The sequence below is a fragment of the Brugia malayi genome (genome assembly GCF_000002995.4).
Source record: "Brugia malayi strain FR3 genome assembly, contig: Bm_v4_Chr1_scaffold_001, whole genome shotgun sequence".
NCBI lineage: Eukaryota > Metazoa > Nematoda > Chromadorea > Rhabditida > Onchocercidae > Brugia > Brugia malayi.
In genome coordinates this window covers 2,697,871-2,709,666 of record NW_025062475.1, presented here as the reverse complement: position 1 = coordinate 2,709,666, position 11,796 = coordinate 2,697,871, and the positions used below count along the sequence as shown (strand labels likewise).

General features: G+C 31.5%; 2 protein-coding genes across 3 annotated transcripts; both read left to right on the top strand.

The window, feature by feature from the left end:
* Window positions 1-390: 390 nt before the first annotated feature.
* Bm41 (Uncharacterized protein) lies at window positions 391-1,218 on the top strand (the record flags this gene model as incomplete). 2 transcript variants are annotated; one of them, XM_043076335.1, is made up of 4 exons in its annotated part: window positions 391-465; window positions 631-729; window positions 836-1,053; window positions 1,134-1,218. In XM_043076335.1, 4 exons carry the CDS (start codon window positions 391-393, stop codon window positions 1,216-1,218), a joined length of 477 nt encoding a protein of 158 aa, XP_042932269.1. The 2 variants fall into 2 exon arrangements, with proteins under 2 accessions (XP_042932269.1, XP_001902721.1); XM_001902686.2 differs by lacking the exon at window positions 391-465 and having other exon boundaries at window positions 659-748.
* A 2,224-nt stretch (window positions 1,219-3,442) lies between these two features.
* Window positions 3,443-3,834, top strand: Bm7801 (Uncharacterized protein; the record flags this gene model as incomplete). Its single annotated transcript, XM_001892647.2, has 2 exons — window positions 3,443-3,594; window positions 3,750-3,834. The coding sequence occupies 2 exons, from the start codon at window positions 3,443-3,445 to the stop codon at window positions 3,832-3,834; spliced, it is 237 nt and encodes a 78-aa protein (XP_001892682.2).
* Between the last annotated feature and the right edge of the window lie 7,962 nt (window positions 3,835-11,796).

The following is an 11,796-nucleotide window of genomic DNA, read 5'->3' as shown; positions in this document are numbered from 1 at the left end:
CGAATACTCATACTGAATTATTTTTTCATTTTATTTCACATTTTGAAATGGAAAAAAAAAAAACTCTACTATTAATACTGACTTTCGTTATCATATACAAATTATATTTCCGGAAGATGGAAAATGAAAAATACACTGTCTGATTATTTCTACTTTTAATTACTGTTATTTTTAACTACCACTAAAGTTTATCATGTGTTAACATCTGTTTCTTTTGAAGAGAGTGTTTCCAATTCTTCGAAAGTATGCGATTTTGCATGGGACAAAAGTCATTTTCCACTTTATTTTGCAAAAAATATGAGGTAAATTGATCAAAATTTATAATAAACTTGTTGTTAAATTCATGCAATGAGCAAAGATTATTCAGTTTAAAAGAAAAACGAAATTGACATGAAATTCATTGTATATTTGCATTTTGTCCCTCAAATTCATCCGGTCTTCATTTTTACTTTCAAAAAACGATTGGTAAGTTACAATGCTTGAAAAAATGATATTGAAGTTTCTGAAAATCGAAATTGCCCGTCCTTTTCCGTTAGACTGAAAAGTCGCAACCTCAAGGCTCATCAAATTAAAATTTAACTCACTGTAATATGTGTTTGTATTAAATTCACATAGCTTTCCTTCATTAAGGCACTAATTCTGGAAACGCTCTACAATTATGAGAAACCCACGATTTGCACTTTTTACATTATTTTTTTGCATTTTCGGCACAAGCATATTATTAGTAGCGTCGCAGCGATCCGCTCCGGTAATTTTTGAGAAGTTATACAAATATGATATGACACTGAAAGAAACTAAAAAATCAAAAGTGCGGATTCTCAAGGAATTTTTTGAGGTTGATAACGACAAAATTGAGGATTATTACTCATACGGTGAGCCTGACGATATTGATGACAACGATTTTGACAATCTTTTCTTCACTGATATTACTTTCAACTATACCACTTTTATCTTTCTAAGCACATCTCAGCATACCACTTCCCCTCTTGCCATGAATATCCTCACACAATTAATGCGAGATGGTCACATAACTGATGCAGTGCTACCTTGGAAGTAAGTTTACCTTCGATCTTCTCATAAATATATTGCTAGTGTTGTTTTCTTTGCATCGCTTATCAGTTCTTCTGTTCCAGCACTGGCAGACCACTTGTACTTAGACTTAATCGGACGACTACGGGACAAAATGCTGGTAGAATTATCGGCGTTCAAGTCGTATAATTTTATCCGTTTATGAGCGAAAATTGATTCCATAAAATTCGATAATGTTTGTTGTTGAATAAAACTGAAATTAGTACTTGCTCACTCTCGACATTAAATCATTTTTGTCACAGTGCAACCAGTTTCAGTCTTGTATTACTCAAAAAACTGAGAATTATAATGAAATTCTGCCACCTTCACTTATAATTACAAATAATTTGAAGCTAAAAACTACAAAGTAATGATTCGTTAGACTTTATTGTCCACGTCAAAAAGGCCATAAAATGCCCCATGTGGTATCTTATAAAATTATGTAGTAACCTAAATTCTTCCCTTATAAAAGTTCGAAAAAACACCTGTTTCAGCTAACTTCTATTAAAGTATGCTATTTTTGCTGATTTAAATTGGAGTTCTGAACAAAGATTTCAAGAATTTAATTGTCGTTGGTCATCTGAATTAAATGAAAATCAAGTAAATTTCAGCCAACTAATAAAATAGGAAAATTTTTGACCACAACACAAATCAAGTAAATGTAATCAACAAGCACAAAAATTTCTCAAATTACTGAATGACAGCTTCAAAAGAGACACAATAAAATAGCAATCATAAGTTAATAATTTGCAATGCATTTAAAGTTAAATTACTAAAAATGAGTACAAAAATTTTTACGCTTTCATTAATTGAACACCCAATTCCTTTGTTCATAAAAATATTTCTTAACAGTACAATCACCAGCAACATTTCTTGACAATACAACAAATAATATGATGTTAACTTAGAGTTTTTTTGTCAAATTTGTAATCGTTCAGTCTTATCTCGAACTAAGATCGTTATTTCAGTAACAAATAATTTGGTAAAGCACTTTTAGTTAAGTATTTTTTATTCATTTCAGTATAGCACTAGTAAATCTCTTTTGGCTAAATTCGAGAATCATTTATGATAGTTGCAACAATAATCAACGAAACATGGATGAATTTGCCGAAAACCCTGTTGCAAGTTCATTGTTGGATACTGCCAAGTTCTTTCAGATGATGAAAGGACTGTGCTAAATAGATTTTTAAAGAAAGGATAAACCAATGAAACGATACTATCATGGAAGTAAGATGGTTACTGCTGAATAAAATTGAAATTTGTTATTGTCAATATTCTCAACATAAAATGGTTTTTGCTTCAGTACGATTGATTTCAATTTCCATTTTGCAATCATTCAAATAACTGAGAAAGTGGATCATTTCAAGCCTATTTCAGCTATTTTTCAATAGTACCTGGCACATATATCAAATGTAAGTTACCTTTATATACATTCCAACATTTATATACTTCTCTATGCATTCCCTTGTAGTAAGGGAGACATGTATTTTTTTTTTTTTTTTTAAACAGCAAAGTTGCTATGAATTTTGTCCATTGTAATCTTTAGTGGAAATAAAAAAAATTATTGTTAATTTTTTGTTGAATTGTCTCTATTAAAACATGGAATCATTGTTTGACATGTAAATCCTTTTATTCTATTCAAAGCATGATAAAATTATTAAATAAATGGAAATGATTTCTGGTGATAACCTGCATAATTTCATATAAATTAACTGATAAGTGGAGTTTTTTGTGAAAAAATTTTCAAATTCATTTTTTATCGCTTTCGGAATCTCGTAACCTTTTCGCTTGAATTCTTAAACAATTTAAAAATGAATTTAGGAATGGGAAGTTCTGCATTTATTCTCGAAATTATTTGATTTTTATTTCTAGCATATTTTTTTTAATTATATCATATTTAGACAAAATAAGGATTAGTTAGCTAAAAAGAGGAACGAAATTGATTTTAAATTCACTGCATATTTAGTAAGTATTTTTCTACAAAACAACTGATGGTGTGGTAATGGAATTCATAAAATATAATTTATCAGTGCTTTGCTGTTAGACTGAAAAATAGAAACGTCAGAGTTTATCAGTTTAAATTATCACTCATTAAAATATATGTTATCACAATTTCTCCTTTCATTAAGGAATCCGGCAACAATGACAAATGCACAATTCTCATTTTTTACGTCACCATTACTGCTCTACGTTCTTAGCACATTCATATTATTAGCAGCACCTCAGAGACCAATTCCGGTAATTTTTATTTTTATATTGTTACAATTTGGTTCTAAATGAAAAAATATTTTAAAAAAGTAGGAATTCACTGAAAATTTTTTATGCATTTGATGACGAATTGGGCGAAAACGATGAAATTCCCTATGAAGAAAACATGGATGAATTTGCTGAAAATATTGAACTTATTCGAGATAGTATCATTTCTATTGAAAGTTCATCGTGGGATGATAGCACACAGATTGACAGAATTTTGCTAAACGGACTATTAGATTTCGGTTACATCAACGAAACAATGCTACCGTGGAAGTAAGTTTCTGCGAAGTTTATTGTTGAATAAAATTAAAATTTGTTATTGTCAATATTCTCAACATAAAATGGTTTTTTGCTTCAGTATGATTCCATGTAAGTAAACTATTGACGCTGATTCTTGTTTGCATTGCTTAATGATACTTTTGTTGCAGCAGTGGTCGACCAATTCTGATTCGATTTTTTTGGGGAGCTGGGATTTACAATGTTGTTCAACTTATCAGCTTTGAAGTCTTGTAAGAAACTTAATGTTGTAAAATTCTGTGACATTTGTTGCTGAATAAAATTGAGATTTGTTATAATAACACATAAATAATCTTACATTATATTTAAGTATACATTATACGCGTATGTTAGGTTTAAATATTTATCAGTATATTACGTATGTGTTTTTTTTAATGATGAACTATGTTCTGAACATCAAAAAACAAATTTTGTTTGTTTCAAAATGACATAGAAAATTGCATAAAGTTGACATAGAAAGATTTCTAGGGCATTTCTTGCATTCAACAAAGAAATTTAATTTCTTAACAACCACCAGCATTGTTGATCAAATCTTCGAGTTCAAAATCACGGAATAAATAATAGTACCTAAATTAAAACAATAATACATTGCTAGAAGTAATTCAGTCTATTTCTTAACAGTTCTATCATATCAACTAATTTTTCTTTGTTGGAATCCATTGTTTGCGTGAGTTTTTTATAGTTAAGAGGACACAGTGAGTATTGTGTAAACTTAAACAATGAAAACACAAAAGTTTCCACTTTTTGTAATCACTTGTCGCATATCCTATTCGTAAACATTTGAAACACACAGCGATTTTCCTCAAACGTTCCATTCGGAGTTTGAGTGTGGGATAAATGTTACATTCATTAATTATTCCAATGGTCCTTATTGCAAAATACTTCAGTCTTTTTCCATCTATAGTAGTTTCTTCTGGAACCCTTTTTGATTTGATTGTATTATTTCCCTTTGATGAATTGATTGTGACCCTTAACATTATATTTGTTTTCTTTCTTCTCCCTGTTGTCTTCTTGTTTGACTTCTAGCAACTTCTTCATTTTTTAGTACTAGTCTTGTCAAGTATGTTGGATACCTTTAACTGACCAAGTCGACAGACTCCTGTTTCAATTTATATAATTTATTAACTATCCACGCTGTTAATTTATTCTTAATTGAAATTTCGATACTCGATGCTTTAAATTTTCACCTATAGCTTCCAGCTGTCAAAGTATTCTCTCCATGGTTTCCAGTCATGCTCATTTCTTTTGATGGAATTCAATTTATTGTAAAGTGTTACAATATATATGTAATGAAAGGTTTACCATATTTCTCTATTAGTAAACTTATTATGACATCGTAGTTTTCTGGCGCTATATCATAGCCTCTTACAGCTAACAATGCGTCTCCTTTAAGACAAGATATCAAATAGTTCAACTTCTGATTATCTGGGGTGTTTTGCTCATGAACTGTCGCCTTGAAACTACACCAAAATTGCCTCCATAATTTTGCATTCCACTAAATGTTATTAGTGGTAATTGTGGGAGTTTTATCTCCGCTTGATTAGTGAGAACTATACTATTCTATGAGAATGATTCTCTGGTATCTTCTTGATCTAAATATGAAGTACCAGGCAGTATTCATCACTACATATTTTAAGAATAATAATAGTCATCAAGGCATATTTCGTCTCTTCTTTTTTTCGCTTCGTCGCGATGGCTAAGCTCTGAATGATATTCATGCATTTTTGATTGGCTGTTTCGAGAGACCTAGCATAATATTCGAGATGTGTGATCTTCTTTTTGATGATGACCCAAAGAATGATTATCAGCTTAGAAGATCATCACAGTATTTCGACATTGCAAGCAAATTTGACTTGGAACAAAAGACTAATTTTTAACATATTAAACAATGTACATACTCTTTATTATCAGTTGAAAATGTTTAGACAAGCAAATAAACTTAGGTACAGTGGGAAGATGAGAGTTGGAATAATGATTGTTTACATATGTAATTTGAAATAGTTTTACATTTCTAACTGTTCAATTTTGTAAGTTATTTTGAGGCTCGAGAGATTATTTCGAGTTTCACGACACTCCCAAATGAAGGAGATGCCTTAAAGACGGTTGAGTACCTTTGTTTCAATGCATTGTTTTATATTGAATATATATGTATTGCTTTTATAGTTTGTCGATCGATACGTTTTTGTTTATACACTTTCTACACTTTCCATCCTTTCCTCTTTTAATTTGCTTTATCACGTGGAATTTCTGGTTCAGTTTTTCCTGGGAGCTCAATTTATGAGGAATAAATTCACCTACTGTTGCTGTAACCATGCGTAGCCACTTACAACCACCTGCTGTACAGGGCGTCTTCACTAACAAGTGGTTGCAGTAGCAAGTAGCTGCACGTGGTTACATCAACAGTTGGTTAGTTAGCAGTTGCCATAACAAGTGATAGCAAGTGGCTACATCAACAAGTGGTTGTAAGTGGTTACTGTCGCGGATTTTAATATTGCGAAGCACTAAATAAATGTTAACAATGCTTAATATAGCAATCCATTGATGTCTTTTACAATCATCATAATGGTTTTTAATTGACTTTTGATCTTATATCAATTCATATACTATGAGCATCTATCATATAATATCTATTGCAACTCATAGTAGCCACTTATCATAATGTCTGGACAAACCATTGTACTTTTTTTCGTGATATCCATTCAATTCATTGTGATATCCATTTTTAAACCTATTGTTAAAGTTACTTACTGTCATGATTTGTACAAAAATGTCTAATTATAAACCACTCCCACATTTTAACACATATAATATAAGATAATTGCTATATAAGGATCACCCTTGTTAAAAGATTGGGGATAGGTGTAATTTATCGCCAAGGACCGACGATTCCAATTTCAATTGTTCTCTATCAACGTTTTGTCCTATTACTTTTGCTAATAAAGAACTTGGATTATATTTCTGTTACCTCACGCATTAGATTTACATCCAAGACAATCTCCCTATGATCAAACATCTCTCCCAATATTATTAAATTAAACAATCAAAATCTTCCACGACAAATAAAGTTTTGGTGCCACGAGCCGGGAAATGTCTGCAACTATAATACGACCGGCGAAAGAAAAATTGGAAGCTCTTCTCAAAGAAATCCAAGAAATGGATCTGACGCCTTCGGAGCAAATGTTGACCAGAGAAGAAACCCGTCAACAGCACGAGGCTCGAAAAAGAATTATTGAAGAAAGAATAATGTCTCAAACTGCATATTGGTACACTTGAGACAATTAATGCTAACTGGGTCCAATGCATACAACAGGTTCCAGCAACGAAGAGCAAGGAAGATGAAGACAAATACGCCAAAATGGTCGAAGATAAAAGAGGTATTTTAAACTTAATAAGTGAAGGCAAAGAAGTTATCATAACCTTAAGTATGTATATGAATGACTCAGAGTTAGTAATCCAGCGTCTTAAAGAAGGCGAAATAAAGGAGTAACCAACTCAAATAACCCTGTTAACTTATCTCAACTACCACTGCCTACCTTCAGTGGTAATTCTAAGATGTGGAGAGGATTCTGGAGTAGCTTTGAAGCTGCAGTCCATTTACAAAAAATATCAGACATCCAAAAATTAAATTATTTAATTGCATGTCTAAAGGGAGATGCCTTACTGGCAGAGGTTATGATATAACCCCAGAAAATTACGATGTGATACGAAAAGTTCTTATTGAAAAATTTGGGCAATCACATATCATTAAAAAATCGTTCTACAATGAGTTATATTCCGTCAAGAGAAGAATGATCGAGATGGAAGATAACAGTTGAAGCTACTGGAAGAATACTTCGACAACTTGAAGCAATAGGTGAAAATCTCGAAGAATCCAGTATTGAAATTATCATTGAAAATAAACTGCCTGCCTGGATTCTGGGCAGAGTGTATCAACAAAAGGAACAAGAAATATGGTCAGTAGCTAAGCTAAGACAATTCTTAGCAAAACTGATCCAAAGAAACGAAGAAGCCAGTCCTTTGACATCATGAAAGAGCAAAGGAAAACTAAAAGCAAAATTGGTCCACGAACTAATCAACGATATTTTACAAAAGAAACTTCCGCTCTAACTGTAATAGCACCGCAAACACATAGAAAGGCTAATACGAAGATTAGCAAAACTTAAAGACCATGTGCTTTTTGCAATAGGAACCACTGAGAAATGAATGTGAAACCTATCCTAATCTAGAACGAAGAATGCAGCGATTGAAAGAAAACAACGCCTGTCTATGACTATTCCAAGATTAGAATTATTAGCCGTGCTAATAGGAGTACGTGCTGTTCAGTTTGTTATTAAACAAATGGAATTAGAGAATATTGATGTCACCTTATGGTCAGATTCCAAGTGCGCATTACACTGGATAAAAAATCATTCTCGCTTACTACCAAAATTCGTCCAAATTGAGTTGAAGAAATAAGACAAACAAAATTCTCATTTCGCCATATTCCAAGTGAATTTAATCCAGCTGATGTGGCCTCCAGAGGACTTTTTCACTTCGTCTTGCACATTTTGAATCATGGTGGAAAGGACCAGATTGGTTCACAGAGGAAGAATCAACATGGCCAGTCTGGAATATAATTTCAAAGAAATTCACAGCGAAGACGAAAGTGAAGAAGGCCAAAAGATTGTAGCACATTTTACTATTGATAAAACTTCAAATTAATCGACGCAAATCGATTTAGCAAGTGGTCGAGATTGGTAAGAACTACTGCATGGACTCTGAAATTTATAATTTTAATATCCAAAGGAAAAATTCCTTGCTTAAAAAACGTCTTCAGCAAAAGGTCGACTCAATGATAACGATTATGAACTAGCTATAGGTGTATTAATCAGACAAGCCAAATCAGAAGGAATAACGGAAGAAGAAATAATTAAATGGAATCTATACTATGAACAAAGAGTATGTAAATCTAAAGATCGTTTAGAAAACTCAGAACTAGACGAACAAGGTTTGCATCCCATATATCTTCCTAGACATAATCGTATAACCGAAATCTTTATACAACGGCAATACGACGAACTGTTTCATGCTGGAATATAGCTCATATGATTTCAAGTTTGAGAAAAAGATTTTGGATACCAAAAGGAAGAATAGAAGTTAAAAGAGTTTTAAATAAATGCATAGGATACAGAAGATGGAAAGCAAAGCCGTTTAAACTGCCAACTATGCATAATTACCCTTCATTTCGGGTAACACGATCACGAACACTTTCACGAGTTGGCTTGGATTATTTGGCCCTGTTTCCGTCAAAATAGAAACAGGAGATGCAAAAAGATGGATTGCTTTATTTACATGTCTTGCAACTAGAGCAGTGCATTTAAAATTAGCAGACAGTTTAGAAAGTTTTTTAAATACTTTCAGAAGATTTGTTGCACGAAGCGGAGAAATAATTCTAAGTGATAATGTCGGTCAATTTCAGTTAGTTTTTCAAACCCTAATGGAACAAGAAACATAAATGACCGAATTCCTAGTTAAACATGGAATAAAATGGAGAAATATAATTCCGAAGGCGCCTTGGAGCGGAGGAGTTTACGAACGGATAATCGGCCTAACAAAGGAACATTAAGAAAGGTTATAGGTAGGAAATTGCTAAAAGAAAAGGAGTTTATAACTCTAATAGCGGAAGTTGAAAGCATACTTAATATTCGCCACTAACCTACGTAAACTTCGACGATTCCATAATCCTAAGACCTATTGATTTTATTATACCAGACGTATGTCTAATGATACCTAATAGTAATACCGATGATCGATATGATTATACTCCTTATAAGTTAAATACTCAACACAAACTTATCAAATATTGGGCAAGAACAATGGAAACTCTGGATACTTTCTAGAAAATATGGAAGGAAGAATACTTAACCAGTTTGAGAGAACGTACACAAGTAGAACTCCGAAAGGCGCAGAGATTAGAGCCCCTATTGAAGAAGAAATTGTAATAGTAAACGAATCAAACGCTCCTCATGGTACTTGGAAATTAGCAAAAATAAAGAAACTCAATAAGGGACAGGATAATAAGATAAAAAGTGCTCTAATAGAGTTACTACGAGGAAGAATAATGAATCGACCTATTAATATGTTATATCCTTTGGAAATTCAACAGAAAGAAGATGCGAAGGACAAATCAACAGTATCGAAAGATACAATAAATGGAACTGATAAACGAGAGGAACCCATAGCTAAACGAACTAGAAGTGCTACAAAACAAAAACAAACTTCAACAAAAAACGAAGAATGACTCAAATCCTTCCATCCGAAATCTTCAAATAAAGCTTAAATATGTAAAATACAAAAATATCAATGTATAAGTTAGGGAACACCGAAACGTGCATGACATCAAAATCCACACCAAAAGCTCTCTCATTCAGTAATACTGCCTGTGAGTGATTTCACGATAAGTAGAACAAAGGAATTTTCTGTTTGATGGCATTAAAGCTGTTATAATGTCTCCAGTGATCAGTGCTTTACTTTTGTGATTATTTCGAGTGATCACCGATGGTCACTTCTTTACCTTTGTAATTAAAGTAATAATCGCATATTCTTTTTGATTATTTCGTCACTTTTACTGTAATCCTAATAACACACTGCACTTATAGACAATGTAAATATAACGAATTATTTGTAAAACTATAACTTTAGATGATCTTTACTCTTTATATAAGTTGGGTTGAAATATTTCAGCTTCAACAATTAATTAATGTGTCTTGACTTACATACATTTATCAATTTAAACTGAAATCATTTAAAGACGGTGATGAAACTTAAAGTTATTAACAAAAAATTACGGTCAAGAAGGACAATTTTTTCAGATCAATTTAGCAAAAAGCTAAGTTAATTTCATTAGATTAATTTAAATTAAATCTGTCGAAACTGTTTGAGTAATTTTTATTAATTTGTTTTTTAACACTTTGTGCTGTTCAGATGATAAAAGAACTGTGCTAAAGGATTTTTAAAGAAAGGATACATCAGTGAATCAATATCATCATGGAAAGCTAAGTTTATCTGGCGGTTATTGTTGAATAAAACTGAAATTTGTTATTGTCATTTTCTCAACATAAAATGGCTTATGCTTCAGTACGATTGATTTCAATTTCCATTTTTTTATCATTCAAATAATTGAGAAAGTGGATCATTACAAGCCTATTTCAGCTATTTTTCAATAGTACCTGGCACATATATCAAATCTAAGTTACCTTTATATACATTCCAACATTTATATACTTCTCTATGCATTCCCTTGTAGTAAGGGAGACATGTATTTTTTTTTTTTTTTTAAACAGCAAAGTTGCTATGAATTTTGTCCATTGTAATCTTTAGTGGAAATAAAAAAAATTATTGTTAATTTTTTGTTGAATTGTCTCTATTAAAACATGAATCATTGTTTGACATGTAAATCCTTTTATTCTATTCAAAGCATGATAAAATTATTAAATAAATGGAAATGATTTCTGGTGATAACCTGCATAATTTCATATAAATTAACTGATAAATGGAGTTTTTGTGAAAAAATTTTCAAATTCATTTTTATCGCTTTCGGAATCTCGTAACCTTTTCGCTTGAATTCTTAAACAATTTAAAAATGAATTTAGGAATGGAAGTTCTGCATTTATTCTCGAAATTATTTGATTTTTATTCTAGCATATTTTTTTAATTATATCATATTTAGACAAAATAAGGATTAGTTAGCTAAAAAGAGGAACGAAATTGATTTTAAATTCACTGCATATTTAGTAAGTATTTTCTACAAAACAACTGATGGTGTGGTAATGGAATTCATAAAATATAATTTATCAGTGCTTTGCTGTTAGACTGAAAAATAGAAACGTCAGAGTTTATCAGTTTAAATTATCACTCATTAAAATATATGTTATCACAATTCTCCTTTCATTAAGGAATCCGGCAACAATGACAAATGCACAATTCTCATTTTTTACGTCACCATTACTGCTCTACGTTCTTAGCACATTCATATTATTAGCAGCACCTCAGAGACCAATTCCGGTAATTTTTATTTTTATATTGTTACAATTTGGTTCTAAATGAAAAATATTTTAAAAAAGTAGGAATTCACTGAAAATTTTTTATGCATTTGATGACGAATTGGGCGAAAACGATGAAATTCCCTATGAAGAAAAC